Source organism: Megascapheus bottae, chromosome 26 (assembly GCF_031878675.1).
Source record: "Megascapheus bottae isolate mThoBot1 chromosome 26, mThoBot2.hap1, whole genome shotgun sequence".
Lineage (NCBI taxonomy): Eukaryota > Metazoa > Chordata > Mammalia > Rodentia > Geomyidae > Megascapheus > Megascapheus bottae.
This window is the reverse complement of record NC_143534.1, coordinates 752,550-767,407: the sequence shown is the minus strand read 5'-3', so window position 1 is coordinate 767,407 and position 14,858 is coordinate 752,550. Positions and strand designations below refer to the sequence as shown.

At 50.4% G+C, this 14,858-nt stretch overlaps 1 protein-coding gene across 1 annotated transcript; it reads left to right on the top strand.

The window, feature by feature from the left end:
* The first annotated feature begins 75 nt into the window (after positions 1–75).
* Fsaf1 (40S small subunit processome assembly factor 1) lies at positions 76–11,113 on the top strand. The gene is made up of 7 exons (XM_090318728.1): positions 76–183; positions 1,465–1,808; positions 7,885–7,941; positions 8,178–8,273; positions 8,586–8,672; positions 9,935–9,987; positions 10,605–11,113. The coding sequence occupies exons 1-7, from the start codon at positions 90–92 to the stop codon at positions 10,738–10,740; spliced, it is 867 nt and encodes a 288-aa protein (XP_090174854.1). The 5' UTR covers positions 76–89; the 3' UTR covers positions 10,741–11,113.
* Positions 11,114–14,858: the final 3,745 nt, after the last annotated feature.

The following is a 14,858-nucleotide window of genomic DNA, read 5'->3' as shown; positions in this document are numbered from 1 at the left end:
CGTGGGGCCTGGCGCGCACGCGCGCTGGACGCGCACGCGCACTGGCCGCGCCGGAAGCGGAAGCGGCGGCGCCGGTCCACGCGGGAGCCATGTCGCCCGAGCGGGAGCCGGGGCCCGCGCAGACCGCTCCCGCCGGCTCTGAGCAGGCCCTGGACGCCCTGCTGCAGAGCCTCTACGACCTGGGTGAGCACGGGGCCCCGGGCGGCCCGGCTGGGCGCCTGCGCGCGGGGGCCGCGTGTCCGGGCCCGGCCGCCCTCGCAGAGCCTTTCCACCGCAGCCGGGCGGGAGGGCGGTCGTGAGGGGACCCCACCCCCAGCTCAGGTGGTGCGCGGCTTTATAGGCCAAACACGACCCTTCACAACCTACGGTAATTCTGACGCGGTGAAGGCGGGGGCCGAGAGGCCGGGACGCGCGGGGCCACCCCGCGGGACGCCCGGGGCCACCCCGTGGGACGCCCGGGGCCACCCCGTGGGACGCCCGGGGCCACCCCCGCGGGACGCCCGGGACCACCCCGTGGGACGCCCGGGGCCACCCCGTGGGACGCCCGGGACCACCCCGTGGGACGCCCGGGGCCACCCCGTGGGACGCCCGGGACCACCCCGTGGGACGCCCGGGACCACCCTCCCGGCCGTCCTGGGAGCGCGAGCTGAACCGACGCTGCCCGCTGCCCCCTACTTCTAGTGAGGTTAAAGAAGCTGGCTGGAGTGGAGTGCCATGTCTCCACACCCTCTCCACACCCGCCCTGCCCGCCCTGCGCTGAGCAGCACGGAGGTGACTTAGCCTCTGGACTTCCCAACTTTAAAGAGGAAAGGGCTTGTGTAAGATCCTAAGGATAATCTTATGTCCATACAGGCTGCCGGGAGCCCTGAAGGCCCAGCTTGTGCCTGCCTGCCAGTGTAGTACTCGCCTTACATTTATAGAGTAAAAGACATGGAGCGTTCCTGGGTGTTCTGCTGTCGGTGAATAACGAGGTCTGGGATTCTGGTGTAGAGCTTCAAGGCCACTGGGTGTAGTTTGACCAATCAAACCGATTGTGAGTGCATTTCTTAGAAAATATTCCAAGTCAATCACCTTAAACTCTCCGTAGTGCAAAAGTGGAGGAAAATAGAAAGACCACAACATACACCTTTAACCCCGGGAAGGGTCTTAAGGAGCCGCTAGTCGTAGTCATAGCAGGGTTTAGAGTACCAAACATGAGCCAGTTGGGGATTCCAGTCCTAAGAACATGATGACAAAGGTGACAACACATGGAGTAAGAGGTGAGGTGAGGACAGACTAATTGTGCTAATTAAGGTCAAAAAGACATAAATACAGTTACCTAGGAAAGATGACTGTAGTTTGAATGCTACAAACCGTGCAGATATAGCTGACTTGACCAAAAACTGTGGCAAATGCATTTATGTGGTTTGATGTTAGTGTTGGCCCAAACTGGAAAGCCTTCTCTTCTTGTGTTTCAACAAATAGGAGAGACAGAAGGTGACACAGAACAGAAGAGAATCAGAAAGAGAGGAACGTGGAAGAGGGATGTGGAGGCTGTATCCTTGGTGGCAGCAGAGCCAGCCCTCCCGCCTGGCTCCCCTGGGAGGTGGCAGAGGAAGAGCACATGCAGCTTTTTTAGGGAACTCAGAGCAGAACTGCACTGTGCTCCTGCTGCCCAGCCCCCAGCTGCCCCTTCAGGACCTGGAGTCTCTGCTGCTTCTGGAGCGTTGCCCACCACACAGAAGAACAGGGAACTAATTGAGGTGGTGGAATTTCACAGCAAAAATAAAAAGAGGAGACTGAAGCCAGTTCAAGATGAGCTCACAAAGGTAATGAATTGGTTTGAGTATGGTGATTGTGCCGCTAGGTAACTGTCTTTGTGGAATGTACCAGGACACCCCCAAGCCTCCTCACCACCACCATCCCCAGGTCATGCTCAGGGTTGAGAATTTGGCAAATCGTTTACAGGACTCTGGGGACCTCTTGATAGCAGTTTTTCTTTTCTTTTCTCCGGTCCTAGGACCTGAGTCCTGTCCTTGGGCTTTCTCAAAGGCTAGTGCTCCACCCCTTGTGCCACAGCACCACTTCCAGCTTTCTCTTGTAGGCGGTACTGAGGATTCGAACCTGGGTTTTCATGCACGCTAGGCAAGCACTCTACCACTAGGCCACACTTCTATCTGTCACGTTCATAGGTTTTAGAACATAGGACATAGCTATGTCTTGCTGGGAACTGCAGATTATCCACTGCAAAGGCAACTTAGCTTGTGTTGTGTTTGGTGTGTGTGTTGTGTGCATGTACACACCAGTCCTGGGGTTTGAACTCAGGGCCTGGGTCCTGTCTGTCTGTTTTTGTTTTCCCACTCAAACCTAGCACTCTACCAGGTGAGCCACATCTCTTTTTGGCAAAGGAGTGTTTATTGGAGATAGAGTGCCATCACCTTTCCTCCTTCCCCTCCCCCTCTTCCTCCAGGCTGGCCCCAAATCATGATCCTCAGGTCTTTTACAGCCTGGACTGCTTTGAGCAGCTGTCCTCACATCTCTTCCTTCTAGGTAGCTAACATCACAGGTGTGAGCCACTATCACTTAGGTGGAATTGTTCAGAGGGATTGTAATTCCATTCGCCTGGTAATGAATGCAATGGTTCTTGGCCAATGTCGCCCCTTCCTTTACTTTCCCCTTCCCTTCCCTGCCCACAAGTTGCAAGTTCAGATTTTACATAGTGTATACTGAATATAGTGACTGCATTTGTTCACCCCTCTTGCCCCCTTCTCCACAAAAAAATAAAGACCAAAAACAGTTATCTTTTGAAAGTGTGACTAGGGAGACAGAATGTGGGCAGAGTAGAAAAGTGTGTCAAAAGGCTTGCAGTGCTGGCGTTTCAGCATAGGACTTGGGGACCGTGGCATACCTGTGTCCCTTAGGACACAGCACTGCACGAAGAGCTGAGCCACATAGGACAGCTCACATAGATGGCAATGGCAGAAACACATGGTGAAATGAGAATGAGAACTTGAGAAAAGGAGAATGTGGTGATCGCTTGGGTAACAATCCAGCTCTCGGGCTTGTTGAGCCCAGGAAATGACTCCTTTCCCCAGAGCTTATATGTGAACCACACAGGCTTTGGTCACATAGCATTGTGTATTAGAACAGGTTTTCATGGGCTTGTCTAGAAGTGTGCCCACTTGTTCTGTCACTTGTTCTGTTCCCAATGTCTAGCCTATAAATGAGGGGTCATAGCTCATCTTGGTGGTGACAGCAGTAGTTTCACAGGACACAGTATTTAAGAGACTGCATGCTTGTTGGTTTATCCACATCACTGAGTGCTTGCTATCAGCCAGTCCCTAGGGACACAGCAATAAATGCAAGAGTCCTTTACCCTGGTGGAATGTATTATATAGATCCCAAATAACTGATAATGTAATTTTAAGGTGGTTGCAGGCACTGAAAGAAACAGCTAGGATCCTGAGAGAAGCAGGCAGACCTTACGCTCAGTAACTTGGTCAGGAACGTTACGTCTGAGTAGGTTCCATGACTGCTAATGCCATAGCCCTGGTGCCAGGCAGGGGCAGGACAGAGCAGTGCAATCAGGGAGAAGCCGCCATAGCCCTGGGTGTGACACGGCTGACCACAGTACAGTAGGGAGCTGGCTAGGCAGCCAAGTAGAACAGAGGGAACAGTAGTGTGAACCCCCTCTCCTTGTTTCAGGACTTGAACATGTGAGGGAAGCCACCAAGAATGTGGGGTGAAATCTGGTTTGCTCGTGGCTTAGTCCTGTAGATCTAACTATGTAGGACCTGAAGATTGCCGGCCTAAGCCACCAGGTTTATGACTTTCCAGTTCATTGCCCAAAAAGCCAGAAGTGGAGCTGTGGCTCAAGTGGTAGAGCTGTAGCCTTGAGTGAAATAGTCCAGGCTCCTGAATTAAAGCCCCAGTACTGTCATCAAAAGAAAAAAGTAAGGGTGGGATGTGAGCTAATTATTTTATTGAGGAGAACATGGATATTGAACAGGCGAGCAGCAGCATAGGCCACAGCTACTATACGAGGGGTTTTATGTAGTGTACCAGGTTTGATATGGAGGCAAGAGGCCTGAGAGAATGAACCCAGTCTTTCATTAGTGGGTGCCAGGGAGGAAGAAGGTTGTTAAACCATGAGTGCATCAGGGAGCAACCTGAAGCCATCCGGTGTTGCTTGGCCTCTGTGCTTCTTCACCCTCCACATTTCTCACCTTGATGACCTTGAGAAAGGAACAGAAGTCCTGTAATGAAGTGTGTGCTGAGGGGGGGGGGGGCTGGGGTCTGCACCTTGGGATCTCAGCTGAGGCTGTATACTGCTGTGTGAGTGCTGAGTGTCTGACAGTGGTGTTGGCCTCTTGTAAGCACTCTGAATGAATATTGACCCAGTCTGGTCTCCCTGTCTCACAGGAATCTAACGGATTTCAACATTATCCCACAGTGTCCTATGTGCAACTGGAAATTCCAGCCGAGTGGAGTTGATGTTTTAAAATGGTACAGATTTATTTGGCAGAAAAATCTGAGGAGTCTTGTTAAAAATCACTTTTGGCCAGCACATGGGTTATTCACCTATAATCCTAACTACTCAGGAGGCTGAGGTCTGAAGATTGCAGTTCAAAACTAGCCTGGGCAGGAAAGTTCTTGAGACCATTCTCTCCAATAAATTACCAAAAGAAGACAAGCTCAGAGATAGTGCCCAGGCCCTGAATTGAAGCCCCAAGACCAGTCACCCCAAACTTCCCTCCCAAAAAAAGTGGGTTTTTAGTTTTTGGGTTTTTTTTTTTTTTTTTGTCCATCCCATATGTTGTAAATAAGCGGATTGGGTGGAAGCCAGGCCTTGCCTGTGAGGTGAGAGCTCTGCTCCTGAGCCACACCCCAGCCCCACAGAAATACTCAGCTGTGTGACCGCAGCTACTGCCCTGGACTCCACAGAAAGTGGTATGTTACTGTCAGCGTAGTCACAGCATGTCCTCTCCACAGTGTGGAATGTCTGGTAGTTGAAGCTGGAACTGGACTGTAACTGTTCCAGATAAACAATTGTGTATCTGAAGTAAGCCTCAAGAATCAGGGTCTCAGCCAGGCGCAGTGGCTCACGCCTGTCATCCTAGCTACTCAGAAGGCTGAGATCTGAGGATCAAGGCTCAAAGCCAGCCCGGGCACAAAAGGACCTGAGACTCTTACCTCCAATTAACCTCTAGAAAAAGGGAAGTGGGGCTTGGCTCAAGAGTAGGGTGATATCCTTGAGCTGAAGAGCTCAGGGGCAGCAGCCAGGCCCAGTACAAGCCTCATGACCCACCAAAAAAAAAAAAAAGAAAAAGAATCAGCTTCTCATCCCAGGCTTTTTGTACTTAACTTCTGCACAGGAGAGAGGATAGAGGCTAGGTCAGCATCTTTGTACCGCAAGTGTACAGAGCCAGAACACCAACAAACATTTCCCCACTTTATTGACAAGTGATTACATCCCCAAGGCTCCTCCTTCCTACTGTGGGCTCACCCCACAGCACTCCAGGGCCACCCTGGACTTTACTCCACACTGGCAGTTCCTGAGAGCACCCAGCGTCAGGGAGGGTGAAGACAGAAAAGAATCTAGTTGAAAGAGTTTATACAACTCAGCTGATAGCTGACTTCTTAAAACTCTAAAGCTGCCGTGTGTGTGTGTGTGTGTGTGTGTGTGTGTGTGTGTGTGTGTGTGTGTGTGTGTGTGTGTGTGAGAGAGAGAGAGAGAGAGAGAGATGTGGCTTGAATTCAGTCCCATGGTGGTCCCTCCTGGTCTCTCCTGCTCAAGCATAGCCCTCTACTTTGAGCCACAGTGCCACTTCTGGTTTTCTGGTGGTTAATAGAAGGTAAGGGTCTCATGGACTTTGCCTAGGCTAGCCTTGAACAATGATCCTCAGATCTAAGACCCTTGAGGGCGGCTGGGATTACAGGCGTGAGCCACTGCCCCTGCTCCAGGCTGATTAGAATAAGTCTTTTTAAATGGAATCCGTATTTGGAAGGTATTTTGATCAAAGAGCCGGGCAGCCCACAGACAGGTTTCCTGAGCCTGGTGTACAGGATGGGGGGGGGGAGCTGTGTAGGGCACTGTGAGCATAGCTCGTACCTTGCAGAGCCAGTGGCAGGCATGGATGTAATCGCTTGCCCCATTATCAGCTCTGTCCCCTGCCCTCCGTGGCACTCCTACCCACCCAGAGGCTGTGCTGTGCTCACAGTGCTTCCTGTCTTCCTGAGTTGGGGCTAGGATTGAAGGGGGCAGCTACTGTTGGCCAAACATAGATTGTGTCATGGTGGTTTCCTTAAGATCTCAAGCCTCTGGTGAATTCTGTTGGCCTGAAGCCACATTGAGAAGACGTGTAGGCACAGGGCGCTGTGTGCTATGATGGGGTTTGCAGCTGTATCATTTCCCATTATCAATAAAGCCACTTTCCACCAGTGCTAGAAATCTGAACTTGAGAGGCTAGGTAGCGGGAAGAAAAGTGACTGACTCCTAGCATTTCACCTTCTCACCGCTGCTTGGGCATTAGCTCCTCTTACGCTCATCCTGCAGCAGAATTTCCTGCCTAGGTGCTAGAGACACATTGCCCTCCTCAGCTTTGCCCTCTTCAAACCCTAGGTTTGATGGCCTAAGGACATGCTTTCTCCCTTTTCCTCCTCTTGGCTGTTAGTTGTCTTTAAGGTGTTTTTTTACATGTATAAGCCACTGTGAAGTCTTTTTTTTTTTTTTTGCAATGCTGGCTTGAACTCCAGGCCTGGATGCCGTCCTTGGGCTTTCTCAAGGCTAGAGCTCTATCACTTGAGCCACAGCACCACTTCTAGCTTCTTCTGTGTATGAGGTACTGAGGAATGGAGCTGGGGTCATTGTGCATGCCCAGTAAGCACTCTAGCACTAGGCCACTCTCCCCACCAGGCATCTTTTTTTTTTTCCCTTTAATTGTGGTACAATACACATAACAAAAACATTTACCCATGTAACCACAGTGCCCCTGTTGTAAGACTGAAACTTTGGCCCCAGTGAACACTGGCCCCAGCTCTCCTGTCTGTGCACTTGCCCTTTATGCTTGCTTGTCTTTAGTGCTAGGCATTTTCATTAACAATGTCCATTTTTCACTTGTGTTTATACAGTTCCATAGCATGTGGCAAAAATATCCCTGCTTTGTTCTCAGGGCCTCATGTTTGATAGGCAGGCCCTATACCACTTGACCCCCAAACCCCCAATCCTTAGATCTCAGCCTCCTGAATTGCTATGATTTCAGGATCTCAGTTGGTATTGGGATTTTAACTTGATTTCAGCTCAGTAAACATGTGTTCTGCCTCTTGCCACATGCCACATTGTTTTTCTCTCTCCATCTGTTGATTTCTCAGGTTGCCTTCATATTTTAGCTGTTGTAAATAATACAGTGAATCTAGATGTGCAAATATCTCTTGCGAAGGTTCCTTCAGGTCCTTTGCATGTGTGTGTGTGTGTGTGTGTGTGTGTGTATGAGTGGGAGGGAGAGGTACAATTGCTATTTTGTTTTCTCATATTCCTACTCGTATAGCACAAAGTGCAGCCTCACCAACACTTGTATTTTCTGTTTACAATAGCCACTCTGACAGTGGGAGATTAGGGTTGTGATAAAGACCATGATTCATCGGCCCTGATGCCTTACACTTGGAATCCTAGCTCCTCTCCTGAGTAGCTGAGATCTGAAGATCATAGTTCAGAGCCATCTCCAGTTAATCACCAGAAAACTGGAAGTCTCGCTGTGGATCAAAGTGGTAGAGTGCTCTCCTGGAGTGAAAGAGCTCCGGGACAATGCCCAGGCCCTGGGTTCAAGCCCCAAGACCAGCAAAAAAAACAAATAAAAAATGAAATACAGTAATAGTTTATTTTAATAAGAATTCTTTTCTTTGCAGACTAAAACTGGTGTCTTTGAGAAAGATGTGGATATTCAAGAATTTAACCTAGAAAAGGTATGTATTGGGGATTGCTACTATATTTTTGTGTTTATCTTCACTTTTTACATTGTACTTACTATGCTAGCAGTGAATGTTTTGCATATCTGGCAGCAAGGGAATAGTTGACAGCTCCCACCACACTCATTCACTGAACCGGTTACACGCAGGATCCCACCACACTCATTCACTCAACTGAATCACTCTGCAGTCACGGGTCGGGAGGCATGGGGTCACACTGTGTCTGTCCCCAGGCTCGTCTAGAAGTGCACCGCTTTGGGATCACAGGCTATGGGAAAGGAAAAGAAAGAGTGCTGGAGCAGGAGCGAGCCATCATGCTGGGAGCCAAGGTGAGGGTGCCTTCTGCTGAGGATGGGGAGTGAGGGGCCTCTAAGAGTAGAGGACGCTGGGAGTCCAGGTGAGGGTGCCTTCCACTGAGGATGGGGAGTGAGGGGCATCTAAGAGTAGAGGACGCTGGGAGTCCAGGTGAGGGTGCCTTCCGCTGAGGATGGGGAGTGAGGGGCATCTAAGAGTAGAGGACGCTGGGAGTCCAGGTGAGGGTGCCTTCCGCTGAGGATGGGGAGTGAGGGGCATCTAAGAGTAGAGGACGCTGGGACACTTTTGCAGAATAAAAACTGATTCGCCTGATTATTTCATTTCAGCCTCCCAAAAATAGTTATGTGAATTACAAGGTTTTGCAGGCACAGATCAAAGAGAAAAAGGCAGCAAAGGAAGAAGAAAAGAAAATGGTAAGTCTTCCCCTTTTAAACTAGAATAGAAAAGATGGGCATCCAGCTGGGAATGTGGCTTTGTGACAGCGTGCTTGCCTAGCATTCATGAAGCCCTGGGTTCCATTGCTTAGTACTCATACCCAGAAAAGGCCAGAGTAGTGTTGTGGCTCCAGTGATAAAGAGCTAGCCTTGGGGCCGGGAGTTTGTCCTAGTGTAGAGTGCTTGCCTAGCATGCACAAAGACCCGGTTAGATTCCTGAGTACCACACACATAGAAAAAGCTGGAAGTGGTGCTGAGGCTCAAGTGGTAGAGCTCTAGTCTTGAGAAAGTCCAAGAACAGTGCTGAGGCCCTGAGCTCAAGCCTCACGACTGGCTAAAATTAAATTACTTTTTATAAAAAAGGGCTGGGATGTAGCTCAGTGGCAAAGCGCTTGCCTAGCAAGTGCAATGTCCTAGGTTCGATCCCCAGTGCCAAAAAAGAAAAGGCAAAAAACAGTTCAAAAAAATAAGAGAGAGAGAGGTTATACTTGAGCAAAAGGAGCTCAGGGACAGGGCCCAGGCCCTTGACTTCAGTCCCCAGAAGGGAGGGAGGAGGGGTCGACCTGGCCTGCCTCCCTCCTAGATCCAGGGCATGCAGGAAATGCTGCCACCCTTGCCAGTCCCTGGTGGGGCATTGAAAGGGCGCCACATGCTCCCTTACACCAGCTGAGAACAGTTGACTTTGAGGATGCTGAAACAAGGCCATGTGAAAAGGGTCTTGAAAATGGATGGCAAGAGCCGGTGCAGTGGCTTACCCATAATCCCAGCTACTCAGGAGGCTGAGTAGGTCAAAGCCAGCCCAGGCACAAAAGGACCGGAGACTTATCTCCAGTTAACCTCTAGAAAATGGAAGTGCAGGTTGGCTCAGGGTAAGGTGGTACCCTGGAGCTGAAGAGCGCAGGGACAGCGCCCAGGCCTAGTTCAAGCCCCATGACTCACCAAAAAAAAAAAAATTTTTTTAAAAGATGGCAGTTAGGTGGCTCTCTTGCTTGTTTTTGTGTGTGTGCCAGTCACTGAGATTTCGTGCACAAGGCATGCACTGTGCTTGAGCCACAGCTCAACATAAAAGTCTCATACACTTTTCTTGCCCAGGCTGTCATTGAACTACATTCCTCAGATCTCAGCCTCCTGAATAATTAGGATTTCTTACATGAGTCACTGATGCCTAGCTTCTTGCAGTGGTTTTTTGACTTTCCATCATACATTAATGACAATTGTGTTATCTTAAATTATAAAATCAGGCTCGGAATACAGATGTTTTCAAGAAAAAGAAGAGAAAGCTGCAGGAGGACAGGTGAGTAGTAACGGCAGTGGGTGCTTGAACCTCAGCTCTGCTTCTGGCTTCTTTTGCTGGTTAAGTGGAAATGGGTATCTGATGGACTTTTCTGGGGGGCTGGCTTTGAACTGTATTCTCACATCTCAGCCTCCTAAGAGGAGGCTAGGATTACATACATGAACACTAAAGCCAGGTCTCCAGCTTCATTACAGGCCTTGCTCCTCTCCTCCAGAATGTTCAAGAACCGTTTTCTTGGGTCCCTTCTGCCCTTGTGTATGTTGCAGAGTGGTCATTGTTCAGGCCACAAATGTCTATTGGGTTGACCACCTGGGAGCTCTGTCCTGGAGTGTGTGTTGTAAGGAGAGAACGCCCAGATTTACACAGATATATGGTGGTGACCCTCAACGTGTTACAGGGAGGGAGATGTTCAGGGGTGTGGTAACAGCCAGCACTGACAGGTCCTGGGAAGGAGCTGCAGCAATGCTTTGTTACGGCTGTCCCTTGGGCAGGGAGTGTTGGCTGCTGTAGCAGCTAGGGTCTATGCAGGCGGGGAAGAGTTCATAGGTAGGCTGAGTAGTTTGTGCTGCTTCCTCCTATATCTCACTCCCTGGCACCTTTTGTCACCTGGAACACAGGAAAGCCAAGAAGAAGTCGGCCCCCAGCATTTTGTCAAGTGGACAGATTGGACAAGTTGGGAAATTCAAAAACGGAACATTGATTCTGAGCCCTGTTGATATCAAGAGAATAAATTCTTCCCGAGTGGCTAAATGACATGCTCTGTGAAACATGAAGAATGGGATCAAGTGACTGCTGGCGAGAAGGACGCTACCTCTGCTGACGAGACTTCTGGACCTCATACATGCTCCAGGTCCTTTCTCACTTGAGAAAGACATCCTGCAGAAAGCGTCTGCCTGGCACAGACCTGGCCGGTGCACACGCTGACATTTTTGCTGGTCACCAGCTGGCCGTGCTGACTTCCCATACAGCCTTCACTGTTTCCTCCTGCCTTATCAACCCTGCTGGCTGGCATCTTGGCTGCATGCTGCTGCATAAGGAATGAGGAAGGGTCATGTGTCCGTCTTAAGAAAAGCAATTTTCATTCCGACTGTTTAAATTTTACTTTGCAAGATACTCTGTAAAACAACTTTTGTCGTATTTGTGCCTCATTACTGAGTAACAGGTGGTGTTAACTAATTTGGTGGCACAGGCCCTTCTAATACTACCTCCTAGAAGCTGCTACCTTACCCTTCTGTCTTTTGTTGTTGCCGTTATTGGTTGTGGGACTTGAAATCTGGGCCAGTTTTCTGGTGGTTGGTTGGAGATAAGTCTCAGGGATTTTTTAGTGCCTGGACTGGCTTTGAACTGCAATCCTCGGATCTCAGCCTCCTGTTTTTTGGGGTTTTTTAATCTGAGGAGGTTGCCTTTCCACAAAGCTGTATGTATATACTTATTTTTTGAAAATATTTTATTACTAAGGGATTGTCAGTAAGAACCTTTCTTTTTGGACAGTGTCACCCCTCTTGTATTTAATGTTGTCTTTGATTAAGGTATTGGTATCTTCTCAAAGTTTGTGGCCTATTGAGAAAATTATTGCAGCCAGTCGAAGTGGCTCATGCCTGTAATCGTAGCTACTTAGAAGGCTGAGATCTGAGGATTGTGTTTCAAAGCCAGCCTGGGAAATACGAAGCCAAAGCTGAGAGACTCTTACCTCCAATTAATCACTAGAAAACGGAAGTGGGGCTGTGGCCCAAGGGTAGGGCGGTAGCCTTGAGCTCTAGAGCTTGGGGCCAGCACCCAGGCCCAGGGGTAGGGCAGTAGCCTTGAGATTTCAAGCCCCATGAACCCCCCCCCCAAAAAAAAGAGAAAATTCTCGCATGATGATAACAGTTTTGGCTTTCTTTTACGATCACCAAACCAGCTTAGCAAATCCCAAGCAAGTAGTCCTTAGCCTAAATCCCAAGGACTTTTTTTTAATGCAGTGTCAAACAATCTCATCTCACCAAGCTAGAATTGTGCCAGCAACAGTGAAGTAAGGCCACTGACTTCCAAGCTTGCCATGAAAGGCATTCTGAAGGTCAGAACTATTAAAGAATAGTCTGTGTATCTCTGCCATGGGGCTGAACTTGTGGCCTGGGTGCTGTGCCCGAGCTTTTCTCCTCAAGGCTAGTGCTCTGTCACTTTGAGCCACAGCTCTACTTCAGATTTTTCTTGTGGATAACTGGGAGATGAGAGTCTTTCTTGACCAGGCTGGATTCAAACTGTGATCCTCACATCTCAGTCTCTTGGGTAGCTAGGGTTACTGGCCACTAGTGCCCCTGGTGTCTTGCACCATGTGAACTAGCATCAGCCCACATTCCTCCTGCTCTAGCTGCCCACAGAGCAGGGAGGTCATCCCCTGCTGTGCCGTGTCACCCACGTGGATATAGCGTAACCAAATGTTGAGCTCCAGCCTGGTACCATGACGCCTGTCCTGTGGAAGGAGCCCCGTGGACACTGCCCCAGCAGGTCACCTGTAGTGACAGCAGTCAGGACTAGTCTGCAGAATCAAGAGTGGACAGGCCCCTGGTCAGTAACTACAGAACGCATCTGTCTTTCAGTTGTTGGCAGTGTGATAAGAATTTATTTCAAATCTGCTTAAGAATGTGGTAAAACTGAAGTTTTCCAAAAGGTAATACAGGAAGTTCAGCCAACTCCCAAAGACGGGAAAACACAGTGCTGGCAATTGAAAAAGTACAAACGCTTGTGGGTACCGATACAAAGATTAGAAAACTTACTTTCCTTCCCACTGCCCACCCCTCCATCTTTAAAGTGGAACAAGAACAGTCACAGAACCAAGAGCTGCCACAAAATGCCAACCACAAAGACAAAAAGTGATGAGAGGAAAAAGAAAGGTGGAACAATGCAGTTCTGTCAATAGCCAAATCAAGGACACACAGCTTTTTGATTCTTGTTAAATTCCTTTACCAACATTAAACGAACACCTCTCATGCTAACACAGCCTAGTGCAAAGGCAGCGGCCGGCCTCTGACGCATGCACATGCTCTGCCTGCTGGCACCCTGCTGGAGTCCAAGCTGGGGGGGTGCACAGGACCAGCACAGCCGCCAGCGGCCTCCTGCTACTCCAGAGCCTGCTTCCCGCCTCTGCGGCCTCCTGCTACTCCAGAGCCTGCTTCCCGCCTCTGCGTGGCCTCACTCAAAGCTTGGTTCCACCAAGTCCCCTGGGAGAACCATCTGACCTCCAAGTGGAACTCCCCAACTCACTTGATCATGGATGAGTTGAGACAACCCCCTCCTCACCACAGGCCAAGATGTCTTGCAGCTGTCCCTTGTCTGAAATTGACCTGTGGCTGTCCAGTCCCTGTTGTTCAGTCCACTTGTCCTTTGGCTTCCACAGCCCATCCTGCGGGCACTGGCCCAAGTGAAGGTGCCATCTGGTGGCTCTGCCTGTACCTGATGCTCTGGGCACCAGGCCGGTGGCCTGGGCGCCAATCCAGCCTCCATCTACAACGCCATCCTGCCCCACAAGATAAGGCAGCAAATAGCTGCCAGATTGGAAGACATTTGGTCAGAAAGATGCCAGAAAGTCACACAGGTGTGTGGTCCATCAAGGTATGTCGTCACAAGTTGGGGCTTTAGAGTTGACAAAAATGGTGGTTCTCCCATGCAGTGGAGACGAATGAGGATCACGAGGCCTGTTTGCAGGCAGGCACTGAGGCACAGGAGTGAATTTTCCCACACGTGGTCAACCCAGATCAACGCCAGATGTGGAGGTGAATGGACTGCACTGGTGTGTCCTGTCCCAAGCTCACTTCTTCTCTTTGTTTCAGTCTAGCGCTCTACATACCATTGGAGCTGCAGCTCTACTCCAGGCGTTTGGTGGTTAATTGGAGATGAGAGTCTATGAAGTCTGCTGCCCAGGCTGGCTTCAAGCCATGAGCCTCCCTGGTAGCTAGGATTCCAGGTGCGTGCCACCATGCTGGCTTCAGGCTCATCTCGCCATGCTGCTCACGTATCTAATATGCCCTCGGGAGGGATGCCAACCACGGCCTGCAGTGACAGCCAGCTGCCTGCAGTGTTTGCAGACCACATACTTCAAGGACCTTCTCAGGACCGCTGGATGACCACAAACCCACGAAGAAGCTCCTGGTAAGGTGGAATAAACCATGGCCAAGGAAGCAGGACAGGAGTGGACACGGCAGGAATGGGCCAGAATCTTCAGTGAGCAGAAGTGTCAGCCCAGACCACAGTGGTTCTCAGCCCCACTGAAGACCTGTGGAGAAGCCTGCTCTTCGGTCGTCATGAAGGGTGGTGGCCTTGTGACAGGCTTTCTGTGTGACCCAGGAATGGGTACCAGCATCATTCTGAACCTCAACACCTAGTGAACCAGAGCCATCCCCAGGAGACATGCCTAAGTCTCTGTGTCAGTCATGACCAGAACCAATAGGGATGCTGCTGGCATCTAGCAATGTGCAGGCCTGCCCCAAAGTCCAGAGGCATGAAGCTCGGCCTCCCAGCCACAGATGCCTGCTGCTCCGTCTCAGGATGTAAGGCTAGATGCGGAAGTCCCTGGGAGAAATGCACACCGATTCTGCAGTTGGCTCCCAGCCTGGGCTGGGCATTGCTGCAGGAGGACAGGCGGTGGCGGGCACCCTCTCCTGAGGGCGTGCCACAGTGAAGCAGCTAAGGGTGCTGAGGACGCAGCCTGGATCAGTATCAGAGTGCCCCGAGGTCCGGTGTCTTGTCCTCCAAAACTGGGACCCTAGGACTGATGGGGGCTCCCTCCCTGCTGCGCTGGAGCTGGTGTGGGTGAGTGCGTGGGTACTTGTAGCAGAGGACTGTGTAGAAAGGAACAGCACACACTTAGGCCGAAGGGGCTGCCTAGCCAAGAA

What these genes read in the sequence shown, in the direction of transcription:
- Fsaf1 (XM_090318728.1), top strand. Translation starts at nt 90, where the DNA reads ATGTCGCCCGAGCGGGAGCCGGGGCCCGCGCAGACCGCTCCCGCCGGC. An exon ending in AAGAATTTAACCTAGAAAAG is followed by an intron (nt 7,942 to 8,177) that starts GTATGTATTGGG and finishes GTCTGTCCCCAG; the next exon opens with GCTCGTCTAGAAGTGCACCG. An exon ending in AGGAAGAAGAAAAGAAAATG is followed by an intron (nt 8,673 to 9,934) that starts GTAAGTCTTCCC and finishes TTATAAAATCAG; the next exon opens with GCTCGGAATACAGATGTTTT.